This window comes from Coenobita brevimanus, chromosome 54 (genome assembly GCF_032717465.1).
Source record: "Coenobita brevimanus isolate Jiangsu-jjx chromosome 54, ASM3271746v2, whole genome shotgun sequence".
NCBI lineage: Eukaryota > Metazoa > Arthropoda > Malacostraca > Decapoda > Coenobitidae > Coenobita > Coenobita brevimanus.
The window spans coordinates 2,241,107-2,260,109 of NC_137007.1; the positions used below are offsets into that span (position 1 = coordinate 2,241,107).

Here is a 19,003-nt window from a genome sequence, read left to right on the forward strand (position 1 = left end):
TGATACTACAGTGAGGAAGCCTACTGCATTACAGAGGAGTAAAACACTATAAGTAGGGCTGTCTGTTGGAACATGCTCATAAAGGGGGGCAGGAGTTATGCTTTTATGTATAGCATCCACCAAAGCGACACAGGGGTAGTACAAACACTTGCGCCGTACACTTGCCCTCATCACTTAGCTTCACACTACACTTTTGGCACAATTCTTACAAAATTACTTGAACCAATAAAATCATACATACAGACAGACTATTACATCAGTTATACAGTATATACACGAAGAAGTTATACTGGATATGAGCGAATACACGGCTTTACTGAATAACTACAACTATACTCAGAGTAAGCTATAATTGCCATAGAGAATTACAGGAGTCCAATGCGTTACCACTCTTCCTATACTGTCATACACCATCACGCGTTCTATTATATGGTAATTAGGAACTCCCGACTACTGCGCAACCCCATGATCGAACTTTTATATCTTTAAGTTTGCAGACTATAACACACTGACTTTACAGTACAAGCTTCCCTCCCAACATTTGCAGTTTATTTTATGACCTATTTAAACAATTATGAAACACACACAGACACACTGCAACAGAAAACAGAAAAAAATGAAGATACTTCTCATGTGCACCAATAATAAAATTCAAGCACTGACAAAGAGCATTTTTCTTTTTACAAAAGCATTCACTCCTTATTTGGATATATATGTACTGCAAAAAAGCATATGTAGGCTTCAGAATCATAAGTGGAATTAAGAATTTGATAAACTTGAATATTTTTCAATCATATAACAGTTTTTTGAGAATGATAAGCCTCTCACTTCACTAATGTTATTTTGCAAAAGAATAACTCACTTGTGTTATGCCAAGGTATTAATGTACACTGTCATGAGGCAAAACATGCTCAATCCAAATAATTTCAGTCAAGTGAGTGAAGATCGAAGATCCTCCACACAAAGCCTTTTGCGTCTTTAGTGATTTACAGATTTGGTACATATTGGCTGACTCACACTTGCCTCAGTTTAAAGAATGAGAAGTGTAAGTAAACTAAATCTAATATTAATGGACATAGCTAGTTAATCCTGCCATATTTCTACTTGTAAGGAGACAGGTCTGCTTGATTCATCTTCAAACTGGTACTCTCCTGTTCCAAAGCAGTTACAGAATTAGTCTGGTATACAGGCTGAGCTTTGTGTTATTAATTTAGTATAATTAATGTCTTTCTCTTTTTTTCTTTGTGTTACTGCTGAGGCTACGTACAGAAATGCGATCCTGGAAAGACTCGGATGGTGTGATGGGAATCTTGCCGCCAACACGACCAAACCGCCGCTCAAGAGACTCCTGAACAGATTCTGTAGAAGGGATATTCCAGCTCGTAATTTGGGGCTGACTTGCAAGGGGGTTGGCAAGTGAAGGGGAGGAGGGCAGGGGGAGAGACTGGAGGGAGGAATGGTATGGGGAACAAAGACTGGGCAATTCTGTTTGTGCTGCAGATAGGAAGAGAGGCTAACAATTCTGCTGCAGCAACATGTTCAGTAATGCTTTTATTTCTGCTGCATTTGAGGATTCTTATGTATTTCTCGTGTCATGGTTCTGGCAACTGGTCTTCTCTTTGCCTCCATGGCTGTGAGAGGTAGGAGACAGACAGTCAAGCATCGGATTGGTTCAAACCAGAGAGTGTATTGCATGTACAGACAGCCCTCTTTTCAGGCCTGTGGTTGCAGGATATAGCTGAAACAAAAAGCATTTTGTGGATAATGTAGGACTAGCAATATCAAGATACAGTACATAAAAATATAGGAAAAAATAAAGGAAGGAGAATGGGGATAATCATAGCAGAGATGGTGGCATGGCAAGGAGTGACTCACAGCAATGCGCTGGGCAAATTTTTCACTAGGAGTCACAGTAAGTTCTTGCTGAAAGTGTTTGGACAGGGAATGAGACACAGAGTCTGCAAAAGAAGCATTTCAGTTTATAAGTTATCCCATGAGTATCCTTCAATACACTATACCGTATTAATAATATCTATGGTGGAAAAGAAATCTATCTATCTATTGCCAGACGCCTCAATCCCGTTTGGGGTGGCCACAAACAAATCGCCTCCAAGTCGCCCTGTCCCCCGCCATTTCACTACCCTGCTCCCAACTCACACACCCCTCTCTCATATACCTCTCCACCCCATCCCTCCATCTCATCCTCGGTCTCCCCCTCCCTCTTCCACCCTCCACCTCACTCACATACACTCTCTTCGTCAGTCTTTCACCCTCCATCCTCTCCACATGGCCAAACCACCTCAGTGTGTTCCTCACAACGCTTCCTATCACATCCACATCAACACCACAACGCTCCTTTATATCCTCATTCGTCAGCATTTCAGTTTATAAGTTATCCCATGAGTATCCTTCAATACAATATACCGTATTAATAATATGTATGGTGGAAAAGAAATCTATCTATCTATTGCCAGACGCCTCAATCCCGTCTGGGGTGGCCACAAACAAATCGCCTCCAAGTCGCCCTGTCCCCCGCCATTTCACTACCCTGCTCCCAACTCACACCCCCCTCTCTCATATACCTCTCCACCCCATCCCTCCAAATCACATTTGGAAAAATAAATTAGTGATCATGTAAATTAACAAACATCCCAAACTATAACTAATGTTTTTATGGTTCATCTAATGACTAATATCCTAGTTTATATTTAAAAAAAAAAAAAAAAAAAAAAAAAAAAAAAAAAAAAAATCAAGACCTTTTTTATTACCTAAAGATGGGGTGAGGCAGGACCAAGAAATAAGGGATAAGATAATAATGTGAGAAAACCTATCAACACCATGACCAGAGAATTGGGACACAATCATTTGCACTTCATTCAAGCTGTCAGAATCCTGGCTCCATCTCACAAGCCTAACTACAGTATGTGTGGGTATAAATATATATACCCCTCTCTTCAACTCATACCTCCTTCATATACTGTACCTTTCCACCCCATCCCATCTCATCCCTGGTCTACCCCTCCTCCTTCCCCCCTTAACCTATCCCACAAACACTCTTCTCATCAGCCTCTCATTCTCTATCCTCTCAACATAGACAAACCATTTCTGAGTATTTCTTCTAATGTTTTCTAGCACATTCACATCAACACCACTGTGCTCATTCATTTCCTCATTTGTCTGTCTGTATCTCCATGTAACTCCACAAGATTCTCTCAAGTAATTTATTTCCACTGTTGTTACTCTTGCTTCGTGTCCCTCCAACAAGGTCCAAGCTTCATTTCCCTGTGTTAAAAGTGGAAAATTACAATACTGTCATGCAGCTATTTCCTCTCACTGCTCTCAGTAAACCAGTGACCCTTCTCTCCTATTGTTCCCTTTCAAGAGCTTTATCCTCCAGACTTCCATCCTTACTCTTCACACTACCTACACATTTGAAACCACGACAGCCTAACAGTGCATATCACTTCACTAATACTTAATAGGCATCAGTGTCATCTTAAATCCGCACATATTGTTCTGTTCCTCAGCGCGACACTACACATCCACCTCACCTTTTTCATTTCATTTTACTCACTCCTCAAAACACCTTCCCCTCTTATTACCTATATCTGACTGCCACACAGACTCACACTGTGCATATAAGGACGTAGCACTGGTAAAGAAGTAAACTGCACTCTGCTTCTTTCATATTTACAAACCTACGATAACCAAACATAATAGATGTGCTACATGAAACAACAAAAATTAGTATGGTGTCCAAGGTATAATTAAGGCACGATTAAGGGATGTTCTAGTGAGGAAGGTGGTCTATCCAAATAAAGTAGTACACTGAAACTTACATTACTTCAACCAATGTTTACAACAAAAATTTCAAATAGCCCACTGTAACAAGAAGTAACCAAAGCCTTCAATTATAATAAGAAAATACAGCAAAAACTAAACCATTTATGCCATACCTGTGTTCTTTCTTGATAACCCTTGTGGAACTACAATGTCTTATTTTAGCTTCAAAGCAGTTTTAAATACCTATACTTTCAGTCAGTCTGGATGGGATGATTTTCCCATACAAGAAATAAAGTATAAAAATTTTAGGCTGCACAATATATAAACTTGAACAACTCACTGTTAAAACTCATATATAACCCCAAATAAATCTCATTCACCCAAACTCACCCAGCAAGTGGTAGTTAGACTCGCGCTCATACTTGAAGGTCAGTCTACCATAGGAAACATGGTTGAGGTTCTTTAGCCACTCAAAGTAGGATACAGTGACACCACCAGCATTGATGTACAGGTCTGGGATTACAAGCACATTCATGTCCTGTAGGATCTTGTCAGCTGCAGGGGTTGTTGGTCCATTGGCTGCTTCGGCAATGATCTGCAGTGTTGTGATATTGCATTATTACATATATAATTTTTCATACTCTGTTAACATTAACCCAACTTTAAGTGCCATCTCTCCATCTTCAGTGCTGAGCTATAACAAGAGATTGTCACTGAAATATAATGCTACTCACAAAAAAGTGCTATAGGGAGGATGTAGAGCCACCATATTGTGTCATTCTGTCACTGATCTAAAGAAATAGCTCACAGGACAAAAATTTCTGCCAAGTTAAGGTGAATGAACTGCAGTCCACCTCAAAACTACATACTCACCCTTTGATGTCCCAAATGTGGAGCTGAATCACATCTTCACCACACACAGGCCACACAACTGAACACTTCAACCCCCAGTTCTCGTAAGGCTTGCAAAACAGTTGTGGTACGGACTCAGTATTCACCATATTAATGGCATCAAAGTTAACTTTCTCCACCCATTATTTTTTACAGGTTCATTGATGTGCAGAGTCCCAGAACACTTATTCATCATCATCATCATCTCTATTCCCCACCTAAGACATGGGGTGAGGCAGGATCCATGAACAGAGAAAGAGAAAGCATAAAAGCAAGAGAACTATCAAACAGCAGCAATGGAATAGGCCACAAAATCATTCACACATATCCACACCTCTCAAATCCACACTATACTTCACTTGCAAAACCATCTGTAAATCCATTTTTTTTTTTTTTTTTTTTCCTTTTCAGGAAGTGTCACACATACACCAGCAGGATGGCCATTCTTTCATTATTTAAAATGTAAACGTTGTCATGTGCAGCTTCTTACCTTCCTCAAACTTCATGCATGTACATTACTTTCTTACCCACACTATTAAACAGTATCTATCAACCATGGTGTGCCAAGCCCTTTCATACTTGCAACCTTACAACAAATACCAGTTTCAATATCCTTTCTAAATCCAATCTCTATATGACCACACCAGCTCAGCACACATTCTTCAACCACTTTATCAACACACTCAACATGCCTAAGAGAAGATAACTGCAGTGATGATGAGTTAGAAGCAAAAGTTACCTATGACCAACATTTCAATTTCTTAATCAATCAACTTCCCCACCAAAGGACAGACAGACAGGAGGGAGGGAGGGAGAGAGAGAGAGAGAGAATAAATAAATTCAGTAATTCATTAACATGTGTAATGTAAAACTGAACACCTGTACAGTGCTCGTCAGAAGTATTCAGCGTTGTCCGCCGGGCGCGCAATACTTATGGCCCAAAAAGAATCACCCATTTTTAGGGGTAAGAATTGAGCCACAAGTTTGAGCTCCGAGCATGACGTCACGGTAGCCTGGGGCCTTCTGACGCGCTGGTTGGTTCCCGCCTCAGTCGCCCACGGGCTGCCTGAGAGAGAGGAACTCCGCCGAGTGTCCCTCTCAAATTGCGCCATTTTTTACCGAGTGTTCCGCAGTTTTTTGGCCTTCAAAACTTTGTTATGGCACCTACCCGTGAACTATCGAGTGAAATCATATCCCAGATCATTGCTCTAAAGGAGGCAGGCCACCAGACAAAGGAAATTAGTGAATTGGTTGGTGTGGCACGATCGACAGTGCGTCGTTGGTGTGCGCGGTTTCGGGAGGAAAACAGTGGTGAAGTTCCCACAAAGAAACCGAGGTCTGGTAGGCCTAGGAAAACTTCCCCAAGGTCTGTTAATGTTTTAAAACGTGCAGTGGAGTTTAATCCTCGTGTGAGTGCAAGGAAAATTAAGGAGAGCAACCCAGAAGTGTTTGGTGAGGTGTCAGTGAGAACAGTGTCTCGTAGGGTGCATGAGCTTGGTTACACAAGTCACAGGCCTGTGAAAAAGCCTCTTCTCTCTAGCAGCCAGAGAATTCGTAGGCTTGCCTTTGCTAATAAATATCTAAATTGGGGTGAGAAGCAATGGTTGTCAGTGTTGTGGTCTGATGAGGCAACGTTTAGTGTTACCTGTAACAGAGGAGCATGCAAAGGTAGTGACCCACTTGACCCACGGTATGTAGAAAGCACAGTTAAACATCCTGATTCACTCACAGTATGGGGTTGTTTTTCAGGGAAGGGTTTGGGGAAGCTTGTTGTACTTCCCAAGAACCTCAGAGTGAATCAGGATGTTTACCTGGAGCTTCTGTGTGATCATTTACCAGACTCCTTCGAGCTAACAGGTGCACGAGTGTTTCAGCAGGACGGTGCACCTGCTCACAAGGCCAAATCGGTCACCAATTGGCTTCGTGACTGCGAGGTATCATTCATGACAGACTGGCCAGGAAATAGCCCAGACCTCAACCCGATTGAAAACCTCTGGTACCTCGTAAAGAAGAGTCTCCAAGGGAAGGACGTGAGCTCTCTACCTAAGCTGGAAGCCGCCATTCGTGACTCCTGGGACAAAATACCGCTCCAGCACCTCAGGAGCCTCGCCCTTTCACTTCCAAGACGTCTCAGGTCCGTGAAGAAATGTAAAGGCTACCCTACGAAGCACTAAAGGTAAATAAAATGCATTATTTATATGTTTTTTCAATGTTGAAAGATTTGTTTCTCAGGAGGGACGCAGGGCGCTCCATACTTCTGACGAGCACTGTATACCACTACAACAACAACCATGGATATATCTTTGGAAAAAAAAAATCAACAAGAAAAAAAAAAGTGAAAAAAGTGGATGCAGGCAACTAGCTGGGATGTCAGTGATGTCCTGATATTGCAGCTCCTAACCCAACTGCTTCACATGGTCTAAACAACTTAGGGTGGACAGTATTCTACTAAGTAGCCTATGTGTTGTAAGCTTGTCTCACTCCCTGGTCAGAGACTGTAGTGGGAGAGAGCCTGCAGTGCTATAGTTGTAATGCATTAACATGGTATCTCTAATTGACAGAGAATTCATGATTTGGTAAAAATTTAATAAACCAGTATCACAAACACCAAAGCATAAGTAATAGTAATTTCCAACTACTGTAACACAAATTTGAAAACACTGTACAAATATGGTACATTCCATCAAAAACATCTCAGTTGACCTATATATCAAGGATCACATAAAGCAAATGGGACAACAATGTCCACTTGTTTTGTTTTGTTCTGAAAGATTTTATTTCAACCTGTCTGTCTTGTTCATCCGATGGTGGCTTTCTATGTTGTATGACCTTTGGCAGCATCTCTGTTCAACCTCTTAACCAAGAAGTCATTTTGTAGAACCTCATTCCAGTTCTTCTTAGGTCTTCTACCTCTTCGTGTTCTATCTATCTCTATCTATCTATAGCCCGACGCCCTAATCCCGCAAAGGGTGGCCGCAGACAAAACGCCTCCAAGTCACTCTGTCACCCACCATTTGACTCCCCTCCCCTCAACTCACCCCCCCCTCCCTCATATACCTCTCAACTCCATCCCTCCACCTCATCCTCGGTCTACCCCTCCCTCTCCCTCCCTCCACCTCACCTACATACACCCTCTTAGTCAGTCTTTCATTCTCCATTCTCTAAACTTAATATTTCTACTCAAAGATATTTTCATTCAATATTCATTTTCTATTCCCTCCACATGTTAAAAATAATGTCTGTTTACAAGGCTGCTCAAACTTAAACTACAACATTCTGAAAGGTACTGCTGATAATACACACAATACTATCCATCATCCAATCCTACATTGCCCCATGAGGAGCGTAGCAGCCCGGGGCTAGGCAAGTTGGTCCTGACGTTTAAGATGAGAGTGACCAGCCTCACTCATCCCTGACTGGCATTACATGAGCAATAAACCCCAACCACCCCTTGGATGTAAACCTTCATCGGCTCAATCTGATTGGAGTGCCGTAATTACCCTCTAAACCACCAGGCACCATAATCTGGCTATATGGTTACCACCCAGCATAGTAAATGGTTTCCTGGTGTACAGGAAACCATTTGGCTTGTCACTCAGTGTAGAGGCACATTATACCATCTAAGAAAATATGGTACAGGAAATAGTTAAACTACAACATCCTAAAAGGTACTGAGGTTCACTGGAGATAACACACACTATAATATCTATGAAAATATGGTATGGCAAATAAACTCAGTCCTGTCATGCACGACCAGGCCTCTCCTACAATTCCAATGCAGTTATCCAGACCTGCCAGTGCCAGTATACAGACAATTACCACTGAATCCTTTACCACTAGTCAGAGAAGAACTTAATCATCATCCCCATTACAGGCTGCGTAACAAACATGCTTGTGTATGTAGAAGCAATGGCCTGGTCTGTCAAATGAAAGACTAGCCTATATCATGACAATATAGTATATATTTTGCTTGTACTGGTAGGATCAACTCTACTATATAACTAGTGTGATAACAGTGAAAGCTGTACAAGAGTGTACTGGTTTCTCCATTTTAAGAATGTTGCTATGTCAATGAGACTGACCTTGGCCTGGATCTTGTGAGCATTGCCCTTGTGGATGACCTTTTCAATGGCAGCTGGGATGAGGATGTCACACTTCTCATACAGCAGGTTCTCACCCTGATACGTCTGTGCACCGGGGAATCCCATCACGGTTCCATTCTCAAGTTTCCAATTCTCAAGTTCCTATTGAAAATTGGGGGTCTCATGTCACAAACAACTTACTCATTATTACAGTGTAATGACTTTTTTAATATCATGGTTATATACAGCAGTTTAAATTTTTTGGTGGATTTTTATTGTTCATCAATATGTGTTCCTTATAGAGCCTTCAGGTGAGCTTCAGGAACCATGACAATCAGTCAACCCAAGTTTTCTTTAAAAATTTAAGCACTGACATATTACAGGCCAATAAGTGGACCGACAAAACAACAAACAAATACAAACTTCTTATTAAGCACAATCAATAGTCTATCCATTCATCATCCAATCCATTACTGCCCCAACAACAATATAGGGGTCTAGGTCTAGACTAAGTAGTCCAGATAAATGATGGTGACAGCGACTAAGAGATAACTGTAGATGCAAAAATCAGTCAGAAAAACTTCAGTAATAACAGAACATTCACATCAGATACAAAAAGAAAAATTTTATCAGACTGATATTCTTTCTTTAATAAATGACTGACTAATCACAGAAAATTAATTCATCAGTTGCTGACATATTTTCTTATCAAAGTTTTCACAATGCAACTTTCAAACACTGTGAAACCAAAGCAAACAAAAAATAATAATAACTACTGGTGGTATTCTCATAAAGCAAGAACTGATCAGAAGCAACATGGAAATGGCAGAGCATGCAAGGTCTGTACCTAACACTGCTTTAATACTTACATAAATCATACTCTTTTATGATTAAGCTGTGTGTTTTTCTAAATACAAATTTTGGCCAAGAAATGCTTATTTATTTTATATGCTGAGATACATAGTAAGACACAAACTTGTAGTATAGGTAAGTTGCACAGCAGAGACAAAATGCAGCTTTGGCCTGAACATGGAGAAATCCTTCAAAATAAAAGCCATGAAATTTGACAAATGCTTTCTTCTTTTTTTTTCTCTCTTTTCTTTTCTTTCTTTCTTCTTCTTTTCCCATAAACATTAATACACAGTGCCCTCGCACAGTGAACGTATTCAGAGTGAACGATTTGCTTAGTGAATGAGCAGGGGGTAATCAGGTCCACAAAACCATATTGAATGAGTTGAACCCCAAGTGAATGAAATTGGGGAAAAGAGTAGGCCATAACTACCGTTTCCCATATTGAACGACCCCCCCCCCCTCCTCTAGTAGACGCTGCACAAGAGGCCAGGTCTGAGCAACCTGTTGGACAGAATCCAATGAAGGACGAAGATTTGCCTATGACAAGGATCAGTAAAATTCTTGCGGAAGTGGATGTTCTGAGAGAAGAGGTCAAGACAAATGAAACCAGCTACCTTAGGACATAGGAAGTGCCCAGTGGAGTAGAAACCACTTTCTGTTATTACACTGAAAGGTACAATACGGGAGTCAACATAAGAAAAACATCACACGCTACTATAGAACTCAAGAACAACAGAAGCCAGTTGCCTCCACATCATTTGCTACACTTCCTGGTGAAGACAATGATGTGATGTCAGTGGTGTCATCTTTGGACTTTGAAGGTTTTATGGGAAAGGTGAATGAGGTAGAGGCATGTGGGGAAGTGGTATAGTCAAGTGATCAGGGCGGAACTGGTGACTGGAACGAGGGACTGGAAGGTGATGTGGTGGGGTCACCCTAAGTGTGGGGTCACCCTAAGTGTATCTCCCTGCCTCAGAACCACCTGTATGCAAGCCAATCAGGACTGCCATCTGCTCCACTTAAGGTAAATAACCATGTGTTTTATATTTTACAATCTGTACTGTATGTGTCTGAAATGTGCCCTTTAGTACATCTCTATGGCTGAAAAAGTGGACTTTGAGGAAGTGGTGCCGCCCATACGCTATTTTTCCCATAAAATACGTTGTTCACAGTGAATGAATTCGCAGAGAACGAGCTCATCTGCCACCCATAAACTCGTTCACCGTGTGAGGGCACTGTATTGTTACAGACAGTGTGATGTTACAGATGGTGCTTGCTATGTTACTAGGGATCACTGATATCTATCTATCTATCTATTGCCAGACGCCTCAATCCCGTTTGGGGTGGCCACAAACAAATCACCTCCAAGTCGCCCTGTCCCCCGCCATTTCACTCCCCTGCTCCCAACTCACACCCCCCTCTCTCATATACCTCTCCACCCCATCTCTCCATCTCATCCTCGGCCTCCCCCTCCCTCTTTCCCCCTCCACCTGACTCACATACACTCTCTTCGTCAGTCTTTCACCCTCCATCCTCTCCACATGGCCAAACCACCTCAGTGTGTTCCTCATAACGCTTCCTATCACATCCACATCAACACCACAACGCTCCTTTATATCCTCATTCGTCAGCCTGTCTCTCCATGTGACTCCACAGGCTCCTCTTAAATAACTCATTTCCACGGCTCTCACTCTTGACTTGTGTCCTTCCAACAACGTCCAAGCTTCACTTCCGTACGTTAGAGTTGGTATCACAATACTGTCATGTATTAACTTTTTCACTTCCATGCTCACTTCCCTGTTTCTTATCACTGCTTTCAAAGAACCAGCAACCTTTCTTCCCTGCTGTACCCTTTCAAGCACTTCACCCTCCAAACCTCCATCCTTACTCATCACACTACCCAAGTACTTAAACGTACTCACATTTTCCAATTCCTCACCATCCAACCTCGCTGTACATTCACTGACTTCACATCTCTCAAAGATATGCTTTTGAAAATTCATGGATTTCTTATTCTCACAGGATGTCTTCAATGTATCCCCTCAAATTTTAGGTTATAAGTGAAGGGATAAAACAGTCCTATATATGAATATACTACTTTAAAAATCTTTACATGGTATTAGAAAGACAAGGCATAAAACTATGAGAATTATCAAGCAATGTCAATAAAAATGGGCCACTCATTTGTTCACATACAAAAACCTTTGTTACCCCCGGCTCCACCTAACCAGCAAAAGCTAACTGTATGTATCCCTTTTCTGTATTTTTTTTTTCTCCTTTTCATATGCTCTTCACATACACCTGTGGGAGAGACTAAATGCAAAAACTAGCAAGTTAAGAAAGGGATCCAACTTTTTCCATGTGAATATTCATGTCATTCACCCATCCATTTCCAAACCTTGTCAATTTCACTGTTTGCCTAGCTTTCCTAACTCACTTTCTCACACACTCTTTTACCATATTCATCCACTTCCTTGCTCTACCATGCCTCCTCCCACTGTCAATCTCTTTTATATATACCACTTTCAACATCTTATTTAAATTACTGGTAATATGTTCCATGTCACCCTACCATCTATGCACATTCTTTCCCACCATTTTACCAATGGACTAATAATCTCTGTTTCTCAATTTGTCTAATATACTACACCCATACACTCCACAACAGTTTCATTTCAACTGCTCTCTCTCTCTCTCTCTAGCGTGGCATTTCAGACTAATTTTATACCAAAGTTTGGCACACATATAAATTAACATGGTAATTTTTATGCTATTCTCACACAATCTCCAATCTGAGTTCTCTGTTTCACAGACTGTAAAGCTATGCACAAGATTACCTTCCCCCCCTCCTTTCCAAGTCACTCTCATTCTACATTTCCTATGCAAAGTCTCTCTCTTCTTTTATTATTGCACCTTAAGGTATCGTACTTAAATTCTTCCACTAATTAATTTTTCTCTCCAATTACCAGCACATCACACTGGGAGAAACTTTCCTCTCATCAACCATCGCTTTACTCTTATCTGCATGTACTTCCAAATTATGAAGGCCACTGTCATGAAACTGAACCAGATTGCAAAGATCATCTGCTCACTATTACCATGCACTATTGTATTATCTCCATTCATCAGTTTTGAAGTACTGATGAGTCAAACTATACGAGGTTCTAGGGTAGTTCGACTTACCGAATTTCCCAACTAACCACAAATAATTGCAAAAAAAAACTACCCCCAAACAGTCGCAACTACATGTGCTTATTTGTTTAACACTAAACTAAAGAGGCATTAATAAAGCAATAAAAATAAATAATAAAAACAATTCAGTGCATGTCACAGGCTAGGCTAGGCTAGGAGGTTGCAGAGGTATGGGGTGCAACAGTCACTTAATTCTGTAAAGCTCTGCACTTATTTATTTCACTTTACAATCAAACTAAAATGTAGCACTTGGAATATAGTAAACTAAAATGTAGCACTTGGAATACAATAAACTAAAATGTAACCCTCTGAATAAACACTAAGTCACACCTCGGACAGAGTTCAACTTACCGGAAATTCCACCTTCTGCAGGGTTGACTTATCAAGGTTTTACTGTATCCCACCTTCCACTACTTATCACTGGCTTTATTTCACATTCCATACCTAATTTGATATCTCTCATACTCCCACCCTTCTTTTAATACCTGAACAGTTATAAAACATTAACAAACAACAGGGCTAATGTATTACCTTGGGGTCCATGCCATCAGGGTTGTAAATCTCTCCATCCACTTCCTTGATACCAATGCAGGTGGCACCAGCACGGTGAAGATATCTCATGGAGTGCAGACCCACATTACCAAAGCCCTGTCAATTATATTCTTTTTTTAATCAAGAGATTACTTACATACTTTCAAGTGCACTGCTTAACAGTTACTTAACAGATCCTCTTCAACAATATCCCATCTCCAGATATTCCTACACGAGCAATGAAGAAACACCTAAATCCTCATTTCAAGAATAGGGCAATACAACACCTTGATCAGAACATTATACTACAAGCCACCATTTCTGACATCCAGCCATATGCAGTACCCTTAAATAGAGTTGACTGAATTCACTAGGTAGACTTACAGTAGATCAGGACATCACCCAGCTCCCCCATTACCAGCTCTGAGTTGGTTGGAAGCACAGATGACATGACCTGCTTGATGAGGAGGTCCACACAACATAACACACATAATGGAACACTGTGCAACACATGCCTCACTAAGACATACAGCATCAATACTGTAAGAAACCTATGGGGAAAACTCCAGAGGCAGCTGCTTACCAGCAGTCGATGGGTTTGCTCAGTCAGACCCACTGGGGTTGAGCAATGAATACAGAAACTACACTGCCTCAAGTTTCCCCTCATGGGATTCCTGCAACTTCAAGAAACTGGTCATGGTCTGGAGATACTTTAAGATATTCCTCAGTGGGGCTATGTTATTAATGTGCCTTTGCTAAGTGAAGTTTAGGTACTGAACCCAACAGCTTCCCTATTATATAACAGGTTTGGAAATTTACTAAGAGAACAGTTACTGTTTAAAATATAACAAGTAACCATCTCCTGGTCTTTGGCAACAGTTTCATTGCACATATTGGATATGTACTGTACAATGAAAAAATGTCAACACATTCACAGCAATGTTGTGTCACTAAAACTTCTAAATGAAATGCAACCTACAAAACTTATATTCTGTAGTAATTTCCAGTCTAAAAACTATTAAATAAGGCACAACATGGTACCCACCTGAACAATAAACGTTTTGCCACCCCAGCCAGGTGTCATGCCAATCATGGACATATATGAGGCTTCATTGATAAAGTTTTCAAGACCGTGGAAGACACCACGGCCAGTGGCTGAGGTACGGCCATGGATGCCACCCTGGTTGATTGGCTTCCCCGTAACACAGGCATGGGCATTGATGTCATTGTGACCTACAATTGACACAATACTGGGTTATCAGTTGCTAAAGTAACAATATCCTACACAATACAGAACCACACATTTATACCACTATCTTGCTGAACTTATTTCCAATGGAAGATAACAACTATGGAATAATTCAGTCTTATCCTATGTTTTGGATTTTCAAAAAGCAGATCATAACTAAGTGAACTTTAACATAAACTTCAACATTAACTCTGTAAAAGGCACCACAATACATTTGTGATCTCAACTCTATTGAGTACACAAGTACTGTACTATACAGTACATGAATAATTCAACTACAGAAGAGTGAATAACGAATTCCATGTTATACCAGAAACATAAATTATTGCATCCTCATAGTGAGGTAAGCACTGCTATGTTACTGATGTACAAGTATTATAATGCTGAAGCAGGGGTTATTCATTAAGCCACACGGACAAAGACGCTTTATTCAATTCCACCCCATGATCACATACAGCTTAGGACTGACTCCTCAATGTCAACGCATTAGATCGTTTCCATTAACCCTTGCATGACAATGATTCCTTTCATATTTCTTTTCTATTACCATAAGATGATTGTAGTCACCATGTTAGGATACTGCTTAAAGAATTAGGGGTACTGATTACATGAGTAATCAAAGCTTTACTATCATGAGGCAGTATAAATGTGGTAAAATCTTTCTAGTGTCTGCATTATATTATCATCAATGATGTATTCTGTAACTTCTTTCATAAAACATCTAAAAAATAACTTGGAATGGCTGAAATGTCCTGTGAAGCCACTTCTTTTGCTAAAGGAGTATTCAATGGAGAATCTTTGATAAAACTAAAGAAAGTAACAGAAAACATAAGAAATTATCAAACTTTAAAACTTTACTATAACATGTAAAAACTTGAAGCAAAGTGATCCTCCAGGATCCCAAAATGGGAAAATGCACCTAGTGGTCTTGGAAAAATAGTTTTTTAACAAACTTCTGATGATACCTCCAACTTGAGAACAAATAGGTCAGCAATAAGAATGTTACAGACCTACTGTCGAAAAATTGCTTTTGTATAAGCACTGTGAATAATCTATGATAATACAATTCACAGATGTAATTATACAACAAATACTGTACTACATTTCTATCTGACAAGGAATGTCATGTTTTCACCTCTGTTTGTTTGTTTGTCTGTCACCAAGATTACTAAAAAACTAAAGAGATTTGTACCAAATCTGGTGGGTACAAAGCCCATGTCCCAGGGTACAATTGATTAACTTTTGGGACCAATCCAGATCGTATTACAGATTCTGGATCCAAAAAACATTCTTTGTGAAGCCCAAATCAATGATAAGAAAACCTAACTCATTATGAAGAGTGGTTTGGAAATTATGTTGCCCTTGTCGGAGAGATGTGCTCCACTGAATGCCCCTCTAGTTTACATATTGCAAACACAATTAAGAATTATTTGGCACCATTATGGGACGATTAACACACTGACCAAGCATTCCGAATTACCAACACTACCAGGTGAACATGGTTTCCCTTCTAAGTTTCACTTCAAAACTCACTGCACTTGGGTGCTGCATAATTTTTAGAGGGTGTACAAAAAAATAAAAAAGGGATGCACTTAATGGTTGGTTTCTACTAAGTAGTCAGTCAACATAATTTCAGTTGTTCACATGAAGTAGGTATAACAAAATCAAAGCTTTTTTATTACTTCTGGGTACTGAAGATGAGGAGAATGGATGACCAAAGTAAAATCTCCCCAATCCTGTGCCTTAGGAGTTATGAGGCTCCTTACAACTCAGGTTCTGTAAAGTGGGGGGGGGGAGGGGGACCACGTCCATATGCTAGTACAAAGAGGGCAAATTAGTAGCAAACTCCCACCCCTTCCAGTAACCAACACAACATCCCCAGAATGCATGGGTATTTTTCCTTTAATTCCAAGGGATTTCTACATCTACACTTTAAGACACTAATCTACAGCACTACAAGGAACTAAAAACATTAACTTACCAAATCACTTTCAGTTCAGAAAAAACACTGAAACTTTTTGAAGAACTGAGAATCTTCAAGGTTTGTTTTTGTTTTGACAATGATTTTAGTAATTTCTGCCATTAACCCCTACATGCCGGGGTTTTTCCAATGTTGCACGCTCCTCCCTACAGGGGACATCCGTGATGGAAAAAAAAATACCCTTCCTTCAAACCCTAATATCTGCTAAACTATAACAGCTAGAGAAAAAATTAAAGATACAAAAGAATCATCAACTCTTCCTCTTTCAAATGAGAGTATTCCCACATCTCTAGGTGGTCCCCTCAATGAGTAAGGATAAGTTAAAGTTCCATGGGTAGTGGGAAGATGTCTGCGGCTATACACGTCAACCGGGGTTGCTCCGCACCCAAAATTGTGACTGCTATACACGTGAGCCGGCGGTTAGGGGTTAATCCAGATGGAAAAGTAGGAATATATTTTTTGCTGTAAGGTAATGGACCTTACGACTAAGATACAAAACAATAATAATATATCTTCCTAAATACAAATCACACTGATATGAACTGAAAGTCACTGGATTAAAACATAATAATAAAGTGATTAATATAAACCCCTGCTTCAAGTGTAATTCCAAATTATGTAAGTTAAGCTTTATTTTCTACATAACACCATACTGTACCAGACCAAATACAAATGATGTAAAAGGAAATCTCTTCCTGGGACAGGCCATGGCACAGGTTGGACTTGAACTCTGTTTACGTGTGATTTATTTTCTTGGCCACTACAGTCGTGGCGCACGACTCCGAGGTTATCATTATCATACCCTGGCAACCAACCTGTCAACAGTGCGTCAGATTTCGTATCATATACATGAATCATATTATGTACATATACACGAATATATTACACGAACATACTAAAAGCGAATCACAGGCGTATCATATTACTGTATACACGAAATCAGAAGTACTGTTGATCGGTAGTTTGCAAGGGCATGATAATGACAACTTCAGAGTCATGTGCAGTGGCTATAGTGACATTTGTGTGGCTAGTAATAGCTTGTAGCCACATTTCGGTCTCATGGTAATACCACCCATGATCACCGGTACAAAATGATCCATAGGTATATGTGGCGTGTGATGAGATGGGCAGGTGGTGAACTAAATGAACACAAGGCAATGACTGATCAGATGTGTGGAGATGATAGAATACGAAGGTATGTAATGGATGCAAGTGCATACAGAGGTTGGGGAAGTGAACTTTTTGACCACCAATTGGTGGTGGTGAAAGTCAAGGTCCAAGTGCAATGGAGAAAACAGGAAGAGGGAAGGACAGGAGGAAGTAGTTCATACCAGGAGGATAGAAAGGTTGTAAAAGAATGGAAAAAAGGCAGAATATATGAGAGAAGTGGAGGAGACTGGGTAAATATGACTTGGAGCAGATGGGGGAGGTGGATGGTGTGTGCATGATGTTCACAGAAATCTGTGCAGCATGTGAGGTGGTGTGTGGTGTGAAGAGAAGTCAAAACGGGGTGCATGGAACAACATGGTGGAATGAAGAGGTGAGGCAAGCTGTGGTGCAAAAGAGGAAAGCATATACAGTAGTGTGTGGATGGGAAGCAGAGACATGAATGAGGCTGAGAGATGGAAGAGAGAGGTGAAAATACTAGTTAAAGTGAGTAAGAAAAGAGTGGAAGAGGAATTTGAAAGGAATTTGAGAGTAAACTGGAGGAAATGTAAGAAAATGTTCTGGAAGGAGGTAAAGAGAGTTAGGCAGGGTGATAAGGAAGTTAGTAAGGGGGTGAAAGATAAATAGGGTAGATTAATAGTGGAGACGGGAGAAAAAGTGAGCAGATGGGGAGAACACTTCAAGGAACTGTTAAACATACAAAATGAAAGTAATGCAAGTGTGAGTGGCTGGGGAATGGTTGGGAGAAGGGTGGTGAAAAGAGAGAAAAAGGATGGTGAGAAGAGAGGAAGAGATAAACAGGATGGAAGTAGTGGAAGCAATGAAGAAAGTCAACATGAGGAAAGCCCCAAGAATTGATGAAGTGTGTGGTGAAATGCAGAAGCATGGGGGAGAGAGAGCAGTAGAATGGATATGGAAGATGTGCAAATTGGCCTAGCAGGAAAGTAAAGTCCTGAAGAATTGGATGTCAGATATAATTATTCCCCTGTACAAAGGAAAATGAGAAAAAGAATGTGGTATTCAAAGGGGCATTTGTCTTCTCAGTGTTATAAGCAAAGTATATGGTGGGATACTTACTGACAAAGAGGGAAATAACAGAGCAATTAGTTGGAGGAGAAGAGGGAGGTTTTAGGAAGGGAAGATGTTGTGCAGATAATATATTCATCTTTAGATCTTTGGTGGAAAAGTTTCTACAGACGGGAATGAAGTTGTATGCGGCCTTCATGGATTTGTTGAAAGCATATGACAGAGTGGATTGACAAGGAATGTGGAAAA

At 40.4% G+C, this 19,003-nt stretch overlaps 1 protein-coding gene across 6 annotated transcripts in view; it reads right to left on the reverse strand.

Moving 5' to 3' along the window:
- LOC145401006 (glutamate dehydrogenase, mitochondrial-like) overlaps positions 1 to 19,003 on the reverse strand; it is a 77,653-nt gene that overhangs the window by 8,654 nt on the left and 49,996 nt on the right. For 4 of the 6 annotated variants that reach the window (XM_080273368.1, XM_080273366.1, XM_080273367.1 and 1 more), the window contains exons 6-10: positions 14,377 to 14,564; positions 13,332 to 13,448; positions 8,757 to 8,918; positions 4,174 to 4,378; positions 1,268 to 1,359 (exon numbers count right to left, since the gene is read on the reverse strand). In XM_080273368.1, coding sequence (XP_080129494.1) covers positions 1,268 to 1,359; positions 4,174 to 4,378; positions 8,757 to 8,918; positions 13,332 to 13,448; positions 14,377 to 14,564 — 764 coding nt within the window. Of the gene's footprint in view, positions 1 to 1,267; positions 1,360 to 1,875; positions 1,959 to 4,173; positions 4,379 to 8,756; positions 8,919 to 13,331; positions 13,449 to 14,376; positions 14,565 to 19,003 lie in introns of all 6 variants that reach the window. The other 2 variants (XM_080273370.1, XM_080273369.1) reach the window with 1 other exon arrangement.